At 43.3% G+C, this 17,145-nt stretch overlaps 1 protein-coding gene across 11 annotated transcripts in view; it reads left to right on the forward strand.

The window, feature by feature from the left end:
* The window catches only part of Prkn (parkin RBR E3 ubiquitin protein ligase), a 1,223,012-nt gene that overhangs the window by 715,219 nt on the left and 490,648 nt on the right, over nt 1-17,145 (forward strand). The window contains exon 7 of one of the 11 annotated variants that reach the window (NM_001317726.1): nt 1,071-1,684. The exons of 9 other annotated variants lie outside the window; for them this stretch is intronic. In NM_001317726.1, the coding sequence (NP_001304655.1) occupies nt 1,071-1,125 (55 nt within the window). In that variant the 3' untranslated portion in view covers nt 1,126-1,684. Of the gene's footprint in view, nt 1-1,070; nt 5,288-17,145 lie in introns of those variants that run through there. One more of the 11 variants, XM_030249894.1, reaches the window with a different exon arrangement.

Below are 17,145 nucleotides of genomic sequence, written 5' to 3' on the forward strand. Positions count from 1 at the left end.
ACGGTGGAGACAGACATGAGTGTCATCTCTGGGAGCTATCGTTTAGCAACATTCTGGTCAAGAGTTAGGGACACTGATAACCACCCTGAGAAGAACAAGAGAAAGGCCATCGGCAGCAGGACAGCAGCCATCAGTCGCTGATGGAATCCCTGGGCTCTTTCCTTCTTCTTCACATCTGCCCTGCATAGGAGGGTGATCCACTGTGAACTCCACACCAGTAAAAGTGTACTGAACCGCCCCCTTTGTAATACACATGATAAGTTCAGCTCTCTAAGAACGTGTCCTTCTGAACAGAAAATTATCCAAAAATATATGTCCAGCAAAATGATATTTTTGCCATTCCTTCAGATTAAATTTAAGCCCCGGGCATTAAAATATGGAAACAGGAAGTGAAGGTAGAACCAGAGGCAAGGGAGCAGTGATGAAGAGTGTCACAAACAGGACACCTTATAGTCATATATGAAAGAGTGGCACTATGAGAATAAAGGCTCATGGTCACATGTCTTCTCCCCAGCCCCTGAAATCCTCATCTTCTGTGTCCTGTTTTAGATGTCTATTGCTACAAAAGAAGCCTTCCCAGAATATGGATTCTCTCATCTATGACTCTGCTCCTATTTTACAGTTGTATGAGCAATGGTCATGGGCAGGACTAAGTTGGGCCATTCGTCCCCACACAGTACTGGTTAACTTGCTTGGTGGTACATGGCTGGCAAGAATGTTTGCATGTCTGATACCTTATTAAGGATCAAGGAGATGTATGGATTTTACTGTGCTCAGTGATGAGACCTGCACCTCTCTCTCCTGGTGGTGAGGACCAGAGTTCAGAAAACTCAGAACAACGTCCCAAAAGACAGGCAATGGAAACTGCAGGTTTCTAGCATGAGCCCAGGAATGGCAGAGTATCACCTATATGGGCTTCTGCTTTAAGTGATCACAGCCAGAGGCTGCACAGGAAAGGAATGAAAACAATTAATTTATAAGTATGTTTTATCCTTCTATAGTCCTTTCTTTTACAAACGTTAATGTCTCATGAATAAATCTAAGAGCTGAATTTTCTCATCATTTTACAGTCATCTTCCTCTGTCATCTGGTGCCTCCGTGTGGACTCGGCCTCATCTCCACTGAACCTTGTTCTTTAGGACTGTGCAATAGGTCGTCACCTCCTACTGAGAACAAGGCAGCTTCTGGTCTCTTGGTTTCCTTGCTTCCAACGGCAGCATTGACTGTACACCCTTCAGTCCTACCAACCCCATTACCTGGTTGATTTCTTTACCGCTTAGCTTCTCCAAGATGCCTATTTCCACACACAGTTTCTTGTCTTCCCCATCCCCCCATAGGTTTATGCGCATGAGTAAGCACCGCACCTCATGAGTTTGTGCTTCTGATACAAGACTTCCTGGGATCCCCGCTTGAGCCCTAGAATCCCCTGGAACTGGGTTCAGTCACCTATCTTCAATAGCCTCTTTTAAAAGTGAGTTCTTGGGCTGGTGAGATGGCTCAGTGGGTAAGAGCACCCGACTGCTCTTCCGAAGGTCCAGAGTTCAAATCCCAGCAACCACATGGTGGCTCACAACCATCCGTAACAAGATCTGACTCCCTCTTCTGGTGTGTCTGAAGACAGCTACAGTGTACTTACATAAAATAATAAATAAATCTTAAAAAAAAAAAAAATAAAAAAATAAAAGTGAGTTCTTCTTTCTGTGAGCATAACTTTCTCTAGATGACAAGAGGCAGAGAAGGACCTGGGGTGGAGAGAGGGGTGTGGACCAAAACTCCTTTACTTAATCCCCTGCTGTTAAAGGACAAGTGTTAATTGACAGAGGCCAGTGATTTTCAGCCACGGAACAAGCAAGTGAGCCTTAAGTCTCCAGAAGCCATCAGCTTGGCCCTTGTCCAATGCTGTGTCCCACTTCAACCCATTCCCACAAGGCCAGCCAGCCCTCCTCCCACCCCCAACAACAACTAATGGTGAGAAAACAGAGAAAGGGGCTTATGCGGTATGGCCACACTGGGGAGGAACAGAAAAGCCCAGAGATATTCCTTGTCCATCTTCAGACTATTGGCATGAGGTCTATTTTGAATCAGAGGTAGAGATGCAGGTGAAATTTGGCAAGCACAGTCAAGGTACAGTTCTGCCCATCACTGACCCACCATTGTCTTGTCTCCCACCAGGCAGTCTGACGAGTTGTGAGCGTGATCTCTTTCTGGGGGTTAGCCCCTTGTGGCCGGCATCAGGGTTTAGCCTTCCTCTTCTCCCACCACGAGATTCCAAGGGAAATCCAACTATTTAGACAGTCAAGGGAAAGTATATCTTTAGAATGTGCTTTTGCTTACAGTTCATTAAAATATTGGTTCAACAACTATTCATTGTCGTGCTAAGAGACACCCTAACTGGCTGCCGGTGAGGAAGCACCTGACAGCAGACAGGCTGTGCAGTCACTACATAAGAAGCTACACTGGGAGTTGGGTCTTCTGGTGATGCACTGTGGACCTCTCCGCATGTTATCCTTACCCTCAGAGTGTCAGTAAGCCCCAGTAAGCAAGTGCTGGCTTTCTGAAGCCCATGTTGAATAATGTATTCCTTTCCTCATGCCATCTCTGCAGCCTCCTCTCAGAGCTGACTGCTGTGGCAGAGGAGAAGAGAGAAAAATTGCCTGGCCTAGTGAAGTTGGAGGGAGATTTTATCAGCGTGTTTAATAGCTAGGGTTGGCATTCAATTTTGAATTTCCCTGCTGTGGCAGGGGAATGTGTGGCTCTACATTACCTTTCCTTTCATTCTTCTCAGCTATATTTCCTCTGGAAAGTTTTCCACTGGTCATGAAAGCTACCAAATATAAGAAAGATCAATAAAAAGTTTTAAAAATAGCATCCAATAAGTGGCCCATAAAATGCCATTGTTATAGCATAAAGTACAGCCTTGTCTTCTGAGATAACATCTATTACCACTTCAGATCTTTTAGTTGGCTTCAAGTCCTCCATCTCAAATAACATAGATGTAGGGTCAGAGGAAAATAACGTCCACATTAACTGAATGTAGTAACAAGTAATGAGGCTCCTTTAAGCAGTGCTCATACTCTGATGCTTATAGGTAATACTTTCTAATGAGTTGAACAATACCTCAAGCCAGATGTTGACAAGAATGTACTCATAAACACAGTCAAGAACAATCGCTAGGAACCATAGGAACCACAGCTATGTAGAAGGTTCAGGTTCACACAGGACACAAAAGGAAAGGGGTTTCAAGGGTGAAGATCCCCAGAGGAGCATGAATCCAGACACAGAGAAATATAAAGATCAAGCAAGATTTGTAATTGGAAAGTATTTAATACGCTAACTAAGCCATGGTGGCATATATCTGGAATCGCAACACTGGAGAGTGGGTGGCAGAGGCAAGAAGATCACCACGTGTTCTAGAGGCCAGCCTGGACTTTGTGATAAAAAGACTGTCTCAAAAAAGGAGAGGGGAAAGAAAAAGGAGAGAACGAGACCAAGGTCTGAGAGAAGCACTAAAAAGAAATGAGGTGGGCCCCAGAATGAAAATATAGTTTTGGAGCTCACCTTGATAAGTTTAATTTTAGTTCAGTAAATAATGGAGCAGGACAGAAGAGCTTCGAGTGCATGTAGGTGTTCTCATGGCTATTACTGAGGAATTCTAGTTTTCAGTCAGTCGTTATCAGATTGAAACTCAAGAGAGAATTAAGAGAGTCCTGTAGAGTCTAGAGATGACCATGATAGGACAAGGTCTAAACAGAAGGAGTGCATAAGGAGAGAGAATCGAAGACAGAAATGAGGCATTGCATGTGATGGCCACAGACAGATTCCAACGGCTCATAGCAGGGCTGGTGGGTGAGGTGTTAGCAAGGTGAGCAGCAGAGCTTTTGGAACATGGGGAGACTTGCCACATGGCAACACAGGGGAAGCTCACACCAAAGAGCACACAAAACCAGCTGGAGCCCAACCAGTCATGAGTTATGGCGTTGACCAAATATCTTCCTCCTAAAGGAATTCACTATGTCCTTCTGTTGGGGCACATAGTGTGTTTAAATAATCGGCAATGCAGAGATGAGTTAAATGGTTTTTTCTAGAGTAATACAATTTAGGAAGAAATGCAGACACATTTGGAGCAAGCCTCAGTCAGAACAAGTGACAGAACCAGAAAGACCCAGCTCCTCTTAAACTCTGAGCTGTCTGTCATCTCTCACTCACCAGTAGCCGGCAGTAGTGGACATGGTGGTTGTCATTGTTTGTTGAACTGAAATTTGCCAATCATCAAACATCACGTATTAAAGATACCTTGTTCTAAGCTCACAGAAGCTCCACGTGGGAGATGCTGGTGACTAGTTGATTTTTTACAGGTGGAAACCAAGGCTCAGCTCAGGCAAGGGGTGGAGTACGCTTGCCTTCTGTCTATAGTAAGACTAAGCATGCTGATTACAGACTGTGTGAGGAGTTAGCCCAGTATCTACTGAAAACAGCAGGATGCACTATGGGATCTCTTGTTCCTTAATGAGAGTGGAGTTAACTGACCTTTCTGGGGACAGGCCAGTGGCCACACTTCACAGAGTCAGTGCTGCACCAGGCTGAAGGGTCACTACAGCATTGCATGGCTCTGCTTTCAAGTACCTGTGTATGATATTGATGAAAATGAACAGGCAGTGCCTTTGTTGGGAGTCACCAACAAAAAGCCATCTTTGATCTAGCACTTAAAAAGAGGGACCTGAGAGTCAAATTCATAGAGTGTGTTGAATAAACTGCTGCTTCCTACTGTCATGCTCATTGGCTAGATAGTGATCAATTTCATTAGATTACTGTTATTTTAGGGCTATTAAAATGAAAGCACTTTGGAATGGCAAAGGTTTCTATTAACATCACTGGAATTGTTTGCTTGACTTCAAACTTCAAGCATCTGTCCTTCCTAGGACAGAGTCAGAGGCCATCAAATGATGGAAAGCCAATCCATTCTGAGATTTTTCCAAGAAGACTCGGAAGACATCTGGATATGGACTCACCAAGGGCATCCACCTTAACAGCACACACTGGCCTGTGCCTCTTAGGAACGCGTCATGCTCCTTACCCACAGTTCCCTGTCATAACATAAGTGTCTCTGTGGGGAGCTACAGTTGGCTCTAACTGCTGTCTCCATGGGTGGACTAGGCATTTTAAACCCTTTGCCTATGAAGAAATTAATGATGGTATTTGTCTTTCCCTATAAAGATGTGTGCATGTGTGTGTGGGTGTGTATGCATCTGCAGTGTATGAGTGTATGTGTGTGTAGGTGTGTATGCATGTGCAGTGTATGAGTGTATGTGTGTGAACTTTGAGTGTGTTTCTGTGTGTGTGAGAGAGAGAAGGGGAGAGAGAACAAAGAGAGAGAGAGGGAGGGAAGAGGAGAGAGAGAGATGGTGAGAGAAAGAGAGAGAGAGAGAGACAGACAGACAGACACTAGGTACCTGACAGAACCAGTGTCATCTTACCTCCAACATCTCTCCGGTTTCTTCCCCACAGTAAACTGTAGGACCCTTGAAGGTGGGCACAGAAACCTCCAGGGTTCACTTGTTTCAGCGTTAGCTTCTTATCTCCTAAAAAGCTTTTTATTTTTTTTTTATTTATTTATTTTACTTTGAAAAATGCTTTTGTAGCGGAATGGTTCTGAGCCACCCTTGAGTTGTATTCCCTTCGGGACCTCAGTGATGAGACCTTCAAGCAGGAGAATGATGACAGTGGGTACTGAGCTCTAGCCCTCTCTCTGGGACTAAAGAAACCCCTCTCCCCTGCTTTTAAATCCAGAGGGCTGACTCAGCACAGCCATGAAACTATTTACACTCCCATCACTTTCAATTACGCTGGTGGTGTGATCTCTCACTTTGTAGCCAGACTGGAGTCTCCCTCAGGATACTTATTGATAAGTAGCTACTAGACCACAGGAATCCACTTCATTGTCTGGCCCCTGGCTGTCTGGCTTTCTTGATGGGAAGTGAACCTGTTGAGGAAGAAGAGAGTGTTCTAGACCCTCTGGGTATCACCTAGGAAATGGAACCATTGGTGCTGTAAGAGTGGCCTTGTTTGAAAGCTGCAGTGATGGCTTCCCACATACCTTGTGTATTTATTCACACTAACTTGAATTCTCTTCTCCTTCCTTCCCACACTGAGAATCAACAGTTCTTAGAATACAGTAAGACTGTGTCAGATGAAGATATTTAGAGCCAACCATTGGACTGAGGTAGTGAACCCCTGTAGAGGAGTTGGAAGGAGGATTGAAGGAACTGAATGGGATGGCAACCCCATAAAAAGACCAATAGTATCAACTAACATGGACCCCTGGGAGCTCCTAGAGATTAAGCCACCAACTGAAGAGCATACATGGACTGGTCCGAGGCCCCTGACACCTATGTAGCAGAGGACTGCCTTGTCTGACCTCAGTGGGAGAGGATGCACCTTATCTTATAGAAATTTGATGCCCCAGGGAAGGGGGAATACCTGGCAGGGAGCACCCTCTGAGAGGCAAAGGAGATGGGGGATGAGGTGAAGAACTCTGGTAGGAAGACCAGGATAGGGGCAAAGTTTGGGATGTAAGTTAATAAAATAATTAACTAAAAAAGAACACAGTAAGACTTCTGAGGGTGCCAGAGGGACACAGTAAGACTTCTGAAGGTGCAAGAGGGTTATATTCCTGGTTGAGAACCCTCTCTATTGGGGGTACCTTAAACAAAAGCTAGCCCCCACCTTTCCCACAGCACCACCTCAGCACTTAGAAATAGCACAATGACACACTGCATCTTTTAACCCATGAGTCTTCAACTCAAGCAAGCTTTCTCTATGTGTAGCATAAGCTAAACCACTATGCCGAGACATGATTTGCTCCTGCCCTACTTCTGCCCTCTCCACAAAAGAGTCTGTTATCATGTATTTACCTCCTGTAAAACCCTGCAGTACTTAAGGATATTTAATAATAAAAGTCTGCATGCATGCATCTTCGTGTTCTTGGATAAGCCCCGGCCACAGTGCTGTTCAGCGTGTGCTTTGTTTTTTGTATTACCAGATTACCTGGCCATGCATTTGTGGAGTGCTGGTGGGAGTGAGCTCAGTTTCCAGGGAAATCACACACACACACACACACACACACACACACAAGAGAAAGGGGGGCAGGCAGAGAGGGGGGCAGATGACAGAGACAGAGACAGACAGAGACGGAGACAAAGAGACACACAGAGAGAGACTGAGCTTTAATTTTGCCTTATCATCCTGCCTTGGCCTCTGCCATAGATGAGCAGACTCTGCCCCTTCCTTCAGCAAGGTCTTCACTGCTGACTGGCCCGTCCTTGGGGGTGGGGATAGTCAGTTGCTCCGCGAATTTCTTACAGCACGATTGAGAGGTAGATACGCTGAGGTTCTCCTTTCTTGAGTGATTATTTAGAGGTAGTAGAAGTAACTCATTTCAGAAAATTAGTTGTGTTGAGGAGCCACTGGTACCTGCAAGGGGCACTGATCTCAGAATGTCTACGTATCGTATCGCTGGTCTTCAGATGTGGGAGGTCTGTCCAGTTAACTTCAAGGTATCTCCAGATTTCTCTTCAAGGCCATGCTTAACTGAATCTCTGGTCCCGAGGGATAGGGCATTTCTGTCTTTCATCCTCTGAACTTCAGCTCCTTTGAAACTTTTTTTTTTTCCATTCATTGATATACCAGCATGGACTAACAAGAAATCGTGAATTCAAAGCACAGAGCCACTTCTGTAGGAGTGCAAGTGGTATACCGTAGACAGTTGCTCACCTCTGATAGGACAGTGTCTGTAGCATAATCAGATGACCATTTAACAGGGGACAAAATGTCACACTACCCAGGCTCCTATATCACCCTGAAGTCAGGTGACAAGTTCAGGCCCTTAGGTTGCAGAAGCCTGATGGGTCCCTCTATGGCCAGCTCTTTGGGAAGGGGACATACCTACAACACTCTGCCTTTTCCTTCTGCACTGCAGAAAGAGAAAACAGAGAGATCAGAGGAGATACAAGATCCAGAGGCAGAGTTCTCTGAATCGTTTCGGTCAGAATATGATCAAAGGACTTGAGTGAGGAAGACAGGTAAGCATACATTGTTCTGAGGACTTAAAGTCTTACAGTTGGTCTCTCTGTTGTTAGTGAGAGGAACTAATTCAGTTTTAAATACCATATGATCATATAGAGGTTTCTCTCCATGCAGAACATGCAAAGGGGCCACATGTAGGAGCTTTCCCCAACATCAGTATAAGTTACATGTACTCTCTAAAGAAGCCTTTTAAAAAGGAAATTACATTTATATGTGTATATATGCATATATGTGTATATATAGTGTGTTTATATATGTACATATGCATATATGTATATATAGTGTGTTTATATGTATACACATATATGTGTGTATATTTGTGTGTGTGTGTGTGTATATATATATATGTGTGTGTGTGTGTGTGTGTGTGTGTGTGTGTGTGTATGTGGGATATACCAAAGAAACAAATTGCAGTTCTAATTCTGGAATTCAGAACCCCTTAAATGGTAAAGACCCCTGTTTCAAAGCAGAAAATTTGGGGAATCTTTACACATATACCCTCATTTACTCACTAAATGAACACTAACTCCCGCTTTGCACCTTTTCCTTCCAGTTAAATTATGTATTTATCAATTGCCTTTTACAAAGGACCTAACTGTCCACTGCCCACGGTGCTTAATTAGGGTGCTTGCCTGAGCATGGGGAAAATTTTCCTAAGCAAAGGCACGTCTCCTGTGGCCACACCACTGAGCCTTCCAGGGACTGTGTGACTCTTTCTAGTCCACCACCCAAGTTATGTCAAGCTTTCCCCTCTGACTGCCAGCTCTGGGGTCTATAGAGCTCTGCCACACATCCTTCCTCATCTCCTTAGTGCAAGTTTACCCTGGTGCAGGTGAAAGGCTAGGGTCCCATCACTACTGAAGGCATCTCCAGTAAAGATCTCAGCACTGAGGTGCCTCCTACTCCTACCCCCAAAACAATATGCACGTTCACCACATATACGTGTGCTGGGAAGCTCGGCATAGATAATACAAATTAACTTTATAACAGGAGTTCCTTTGAACCTAAGTATTCAGAATGGGGTGGGAAGAATACCAATTTACTAAACATTTCAAGGTTTTTCTTTCTCCTGTAAGCATTCTCAGTTTTGTTTTGTTTTGGGTTTTGTTTTGTTTTGTTTTGTTTTTAACCCCATCTGAAATACCGGGAATATGTGCAGACTCTGCATTGCAAAACCAAATGTGATGGGATGCCAGGAGCCGTGGCTGCCACACACCAAATATTGTCTGAGATGAATTAAACTCTGCTTCATCCCAGAGGAAAAGAAGAAAGTTTGCCAGGCTGAATGAGATTGGCAGCGAGAAGAGGGACTCTTCCAGGAATAAATCTGATGGTGGAAAGTAGCAGCTTAGGAGGCAAGGCTCTTTAAAGGATAGAAAATCAGATAGCTCTCTCACTACTGTAAAATAAGAACCAATTTTCCTAGGATTCATATGGATAAATCATCGCATTGCTTTCCCGTCACACAAGGGAGAGGGCAGAATAATAGAATTTGGGAAATGGAGAGCTGAGCTGAGAGCACTCTGACCCCACAGTCAGAATGAGAAGCCCTGAGGCCCCTGGCTGATGTTCTAGCACATGTAGTTTCAAATATATATTGATTTATTAAGTGTTTGATTTGGGAGGGCAGTAAAATTACTTTACTATATCTTACTTTAAGTTTCTTGGCAACAAATAATAGCCACCCTCTAAATATTATTTTTAAAGCAATCACAGCTACTTGGGAGCTCTGTTTTCTCAATTAAGTCTAATTAGCATTTTCTTTTCGCTTTCTATTCTCTCAAGTCTTTTCCACCAGTTTACAAATATCCAAATGAGAAAGTTTGCATTTTGAATGCTTTTCCCCCATCAGCATTATTTTTTTAATTGCCTTAGCATTCATTGGTGGTTTTATTCTTAAATATACATACGAATCCTAGAACATGTATGAGCCAATATGGCCACCTTGATAATCACTGTGGAGCACTTTCCCTTTGCCCACCTCCCCACTGCTGGCCCTCATAGGTATTCTTCCTCTTGTCTCCAACTTGTGGAGCCCTGTGCCAGGCTCCTGTGCTACAGCCCTGTCTTTCTGAGATGCCAGGGGGTGATTCATGCTGTGGAGCACACTTAGGACCCGGGTCTCCCACTCAGCCTGGCGCCTCTGCCATCGCTCTCTGCTGAGGGGTCCTAGCTGTGCTCTAGTGTGTGCTAGTATTGTGGTGCACTTGGCCAACTCTTCTCCCTGGAGAACATTTAGGACATTCGGTCTCTAGCTTGTGGCCGCTAGAAAGAGAGCAGCTGTCGGCACTCAGGAATAAGTTTCCTTTGCACTTGAGTCTCCTTGTCTCCCTGATTTTCAGACTTTAGTTATCTCACCCCTTTTGACATTTGGAAAGAAATTGTTTGTCTGTGGCCTTTGGAGATCCTGGTTCTTAGGTTCTCTGAACTCATTTGCAGGGCTGCTTTCTAATCTTTTTTTTTCCCCACAGGCAACATGAGATTGGCTGTATTTTGTAAACCACCATATTTTATATCTTTTTATCTTTTCTGGTCAATTTTGTCTCCATGTACAGTTTTCCTGCAAAAATGACTAGAAGTTTGGCTTCTTATTTTCCAACTCAGACACACTGGTAAAAATGTAGAATGTTGTCTCCCTCAAAGTAGACTCTAACATCAAAGATCAAGGTGTCTGCAAGGAGACTTTCCAGTAAGTAGTAATAGGCTCAAACCCATTGAAAAGTCAGGCATGGTGGTGGTGCCTGCAATCCTAGCACAGCAAAGACTAAAGCAAGAGGATTGCTGGGAGGCACAGGCCAGCCTTGGCTACATAGAAAGGCCTTGCTACCAACACAGGACAATAAAAAACATTGTGTCTTAGTGAAAAATTCCATTTGAAATATTTTTAAGGAAACTATACACTGATTTCTAACCTTTGTAGAGGACACAGATATGAGTGTTTCATAATGAACATAATTATATTTTAAAGGAGTCACATTTTAAAAAAACAAAACAAAAAAACCAGAAACATTACCAAACATATGCTTTTTAATCTTTTCCTCAACAGCTCACATTTCTTCAGGAACAAGAAAGCCTTTTAGTTCCTGGTAAAGCTTAGTGCTACTTAATGTGACAATACAGGTTTTACATATCAAAACTATCAGCTATATGGCCTTCTGGAATTCACCTTGATATCACAGTATAAAGTCCAGAGCATACCCATGTGGAATGCTGTTTTAAAGCTACTCCTTCTCAGGGGCTTCTGCTCTGCTGAGAAATTCTATTTCCTAATTAAGATATTGAGTCAATGTTTGTGGATCACAGAGTGGGTGTCAGTGTGTTTTCCAAAGCTAGGCAGCTCATCACCTACAGTCACATCATTGGTCTTGAAAAGATTCAGGAAGCCATTGGAAAGAAACAGCTCACTCTAGTTTTCTTTGGATGGACTTTTGAGGGTTCCACAGTAACATGAGTGGTGAGGTCTCATTAGTTCACAGTTACCCCTGATTCCAAGCAAACTGACAGGGAGAACTTTACTACATGGTAGAGTTCTAATTTCTTGGTAGAGTTACTTAACTATTTTAGTGGCATCTGTTGGGCTTCACAAATCTCTGCTTCCATTTTCTTGCTCAGCCCCTTACTATAAATTACACAGTGAATGAAATTCCCTCCAGAACACTCTTTCTGTGGCCATTTTTGTGGATCGTTTTTCTCTAGTAAAATGGTCAATTCAATACGCATCCATCAGATGGTGTTCTTCAGTCAAAAAAACTACTCAAGTTGGACTTACATTGGTCATACATAATGTTATTCAAAATAAGCTAGCTGAGTAAAGCTATCACTCATGCACGCTATCTTTGGGAGGTGATATGAAACTCGAGTCATACAGTGAGGAGCATGCTTGTCCAGCAATGCAGCAACCCTTCTTTCTTGCATGTATTGTAACCTTTCCTCCCGAGAGTCTTCAAGACAAATTTCTGTGCATCTATCAATGGAAATTTTACTTGGAAGATTGTGCACTCCAATGTACCACCATGCAACTTGAATAGATTTCCAGTTTTGTTGAAATAAAGGGAAAGTTTTCCTAAAAGACAGAGATTTCCTTTTTTTTTTTAACTGTTAGAGGAATAAAGCAAGAAAAACAAAACAATAAATTTCTGAATTTTTACATTAAAAGATGTGTGACTATTTCAGAAACCAGGTAAGTATTATCCAGGTGACGATGTTGCAGAAGTTCATTTGATCCTTTTAGACTGTTTCACCTTTAAGAGTCTGAGAATAGTGTCTGGGTTTGGTGGCTAGTTATGGGATGGATCCCCAGACACTATTGCATATGCCAGAAAGATTTTGCTGAAGGGACCCTGGCATAGCTGTCTTGTATGAGGCTATGCTAGTGCCTGGAAAATACAGAAGTGGATGCTCACAGTCATCTATAAGATGGAACACAGGGCCCCCAATGGAGAAGCTAGAGAAAGCACCCAAGGAGCTGAAGGGGTCTGCAACCCTATAGGTAGAACAACAATATGAACTAACCAGTACCCCCAGAGCTCGTGTCTCTAGCTGCATATGTAGCAGAAGATGGCCTAGTTGGCCATCATTGGGAAGAGAGGCCCCTTAGTATTGCAAACTTTATATGCTCCATCACAAGGGAATGCCAGGGACAAGAAGCGGGAGTCAGTGGGTAGGGGAGGAAGGCAGAGGGAGGGTATGGGGAACTTTTGGGATAGCATTTGAAATGTATATAAAGAAAATATCTAATTATTAAAAAAAGAGTCTAAGAATAGAATCATTAGCTCAAATCTCGGGTCTCTTCCATCCTGTACATTGATATTTGTCATTAATGGTAGGCAATATAAACCTGTATTTCACATAAATACCACAGAGCAATGTGTGGGTGGGAGGGAGGGTGGTGGTTTTGCTGGTAATCAAATTCAGGGTCCTGTACAGGCTAAGCAAGCACGTGTGCTGGCTTGGCTACATTCCCAGCCCCATTTATTGTTTTCAACTGAATATTTTTATTTTTGTTCTCTTTACATAGTCATACGGCTAGATCTTACATGAATCGGGCATCGTATATTCTTTCTAAATAGTGCTACCATTCTTAGAATTATTTGTTTGTTTGTATGTTTGTTTTTCATCATCATTGTGAGAATGCTTTGATTATTTGTAATGGGAGGAGCCATTCCATTATACCTAAAAAACAAAGTCCACCCAGTTTTCTGGGTGCAAGGGTACTAGAATGAAAACAGATCCCACTGGAGTGTGCAGCACTGCACGTGACTCCATGAGCTAGGGGTCCCAGTCTCCCTTCCACACACTCAGCCTTCAGTGGAGACATTTTGTCTGAATGACCTAGCCCGAGTCCACCTGTGCAGAGAATATCAATGGTTATTAATTTTATTAATTATTATTTTATTTAATGTTTTCAAAATTAGAATGATTCTAAACCATAGATATCCTAAATCAGGCTTGTCTGGCCTGCAGCCCGCAGACTGATGCCAATGCATCATTGACAGCTAGGAATGTGGCCCAAGACAAACATTGTCAATTTACTTAAAATATTATAAGATAAATACTTTTTGCAACCCAACTGAGCCGTTCTTAACTGTGAACTTTATAGTTGATGCCATGTGTCAATAAGTTGGACACACCTGTCCTAACTATTTCTTGTGATACTCAGGGACTCAGCTCAGAGAATGCCAGTCCACATGGGAACCCCAGGGCTCTGATCACTAAACTAAGAAGCTGCTGGGTGGGTGAATACAAGTAGAAGCCAGCCCCAGGTCCAGACCAGTGCATCGCACTCTGAAGTGGGCAACGATGCTCAGACCAGGCTGTGGTCCACACCTGTACATTTATGACACATTTCGCAGAGATCCAGATGTGGCTGGTCTGGTTTAGACTATGGTTCTATATGTTACAGTTAGCACCTCTGTAGCACACTGTGTTTGGAGCACAACCCATCTACCCATTTACAGTGCTTTTCCTGTTGCGATGGTGACAGAGTCAGGGAGACTGACTAACCTTACGCGTTTACCATCTGATCCTTCCTGTATTAGACAGGGTTAATGAACGAACAGAACTGACAGAGGGACAGATAAATGAGGAGAGTGATGTATGAAACTGGCTTACAGGACATGGTCCAGGTAGTCCAACAATGTCTCAGTCAGGTGCCTGTGTGCTGGAGGGCTTCTGGAGAGCCTCTGGTCTTTGGTCTAAGTTGGAACCCTGAAGAAGTTGTATTTAATACTGGCCATGATAGCACATTTTAGTACAGGATAAATATTCTTGTAAGGGAGAATGGGGGCAAGCAGGCAAGAAAAAAAAATCAAGTGTCCAGAGTCCTTCTTCCAAGTCCTGTTATATTGGCTGCCGCAGGAGGTGTGATCCTCACTTAGGGTGCTTCAGATAATCTGATTAAGAAAATCCTTCCCAGCATCTTGGGTTTTAATTGATCCTAAAATTGGCCATCAAACTTCCCATAATAGGTTTGCTGAACCTCCTGCTCAGATAACATGTTTGCTTCGTATGGAGAACCACAGGGCAGCTGCCATCCACTGAGAGTCATTTGAATATTACAGACACAGAAGTGCCCAAACAAACTTCACTCAATCACGTTACCACCTAAATTATAAGACTTTGTGCCCTTGTGAGTAGTTTATTATCTCAGTGAAATCAGAAACTCCAGGAAGCCAAAGAGTCAAAATGAATTATCTGACATCTTATTGGGAGAGACAGAACCCTGAGTCAAAACTTGTACATCAGCATTTTATGGGCACGTAAAGAAGATGAAGGTGTGAGCTATTCGAGCTGGAATGCATCATGCCCCCATGAGTAGGATTTAATACCCTCCTCTGGTCCAACGTGTCACAGTAGGATTCTCAAGTGAAACCGAGCCACAGAATGAATTTTAGCCCATAGCTATGGTCTGCTGAGTGTTGTCATGGGCCCAGGAATTTCATTCCCAGGCGCCATAAGCCAATGGGCTTGAGTACTGCTGGATTTAGCTGGCAGGCACGTCATCTCAGAAGTCACTGCACTGGAATAACTTATGAACGTTACAACACCAGCACCTTCTCTCACTAGTAAATTCTTCACCCACGTCCAGATGAGCTACAGATGTCAGTGCATTCTGAATCAGGGGTGTGTGTGTGTGTGTGTGTGTGTGTGTGTGTGTGTGTGTGTGTGTGTGTGTTCATATGGGTGCAGTTGACCTCAGAGGGAAAATGGCATCAAATCCACTGGCTCTGGAGTTACAGGTGGTTGTGAGCTACCTAACTAACATGGGTGTTGGAAACCAAACTCAGGTCCTCAGCAAGAACAGCACATGTACTTCCTGCTGAATACCTCTGCGTCCCCAAACCATTCAGTTTTTTAAAGCCAGCTACTTACTATTACACTGATGTGACTTTACAGCCCATGGCACACTTTTAATTTTCAAAAGTAACAAAAATCGTCATAATATCAGCCTTGACAAGTTGTTGGAGTTTGGGTTCTTACTTATGAGCAGAAGTTGGTAACCAAGCTGGGGTGTTTGTTTCAGTCATTATGCATCTAAAGCATGATTAAGTCAGAATGTATTAAATGAATTTCTCTCTTCCTCCCCTCCCTCTTTCTCTCTTTCCTGTCTCCTCTCTCTCTTTCTAATCCCATATCTCATCAATATCCTGACTTCTCCTTCTATACCATTATCTATGTGTAAGACAAGCTGTCGATTTGTAAAGAGTTGTCAGTATCTACCCATTACCTCTTTATTCAGCCTTAGTCATCCGTCTCAGGAGTTCACTTTGATGTGAAAATGACCAAAAGCAGTTATGTATTCGACATTGTGACCATTCTTTGCCATCAATTACCTGTCGATTAAAAAGACCACATTTATCTGGGATAATTTCCAAATGCAGACTTCACCCAAACCGAATAACTGGTGAGAAGCTATTGAACTCAGGAGGAGTCTGAGCAACTTGAAGGAGCACTATTCCTGTAGGAAATTGGGAAGCATGGGCTTGCCGAAGGCTGGCATTACGACCTCCTCGAATTGAGAAAGTCTTGCTACCTGCTTGCCCCACCTTTCAGCCCCCGCCTCTTAGGTCATGATGCTCCAGGTATTCATGATACCCATGTCATATGCTGAGCTCTTCCCTTCTATGGAAAAAGGCTAGCCCGAAATCACAGAACAGAAGAGCACACCTACATAGTCCAAGGCTCCATGTGGAGCAGATACTAAACCTTTAGAAAGGGAGAAGCAGAAAGATACTATTTTTTGTTGTTGTTGTTGTTCTTTATAACCAAGACTACTGTCTATCCTGAATATAATCTTCCCACCAAAAATCTTTCCGTTTTAAAACAGGTCAGTACTAGATTCCACCTGATTTCTGAAATTCTCCAAATAGCTGGCTAGTAACCACATTCTTCAGCGTTGGAGAAGAAAGGGCCTTATGCTGGGAGGTTCAAAACATCTTAGAAGCTTTTGGAGATGCAGGTAGCCATTCACAGGACCAAGGGTTCTTGGGTTGTCTTTTTTTCAGTTGGCTTTCTAAGACCTATTCTTTATCTACAAAGTGTGTCTGTTGCCCTCAGTCCTGCCCACCTTATAGAATCATCACAGTACGGAATCAAACCATGGCAAGTGTGGATGCCATGGAATCTAGACTTGCCATGAATCCCACATTCCCCTAACAGTACCAGCTTCACTTTTATAAGCTATTGGCTATTTGTTTCTACTTGATCTCAGACCTTAGCAGGACTATTTCCTTTCTGCCTCATTCCTTACCTAATGAGGGAAGAAAGCCATGGTTGCAGTTGGAGTTATGATGTCTGATCACTTAAGGGAAAGACCATGGTCCATGTTGATCTCAAGCGCCTAGCCCCACACTGAGAAGCACTGGGCTGATGGGCATATCTGCCCTGCTTTGTCAGCAGCTCATTCCTCTAGCACCCACAGTACCCCTTTCCCCGCCTCTGTAATAGCTCTCTTAAAAATAAAAGAGGGATTCCATCTCTCTGTTTATTTAACAATACTGTTGCAAAAGCCTGTATTGAGTTCCAACACCTGCATCTCCTCACAGCTGCCTGGCTGCTGATGTG

This window comes from Mus musculus, chromosome 17 (assembly GCF_000001635.26).
Source record: "Mus musculus strain C57BL/6J chromosome 17, GRCm38.p6 C57BL/6J".
In the NCBI taxonomy this organism is placed as follows: Eukaryota; Metazoa; Chordata; class Mammalia; order Rodentia; family Muridae; genus Mus; species Mus musculus.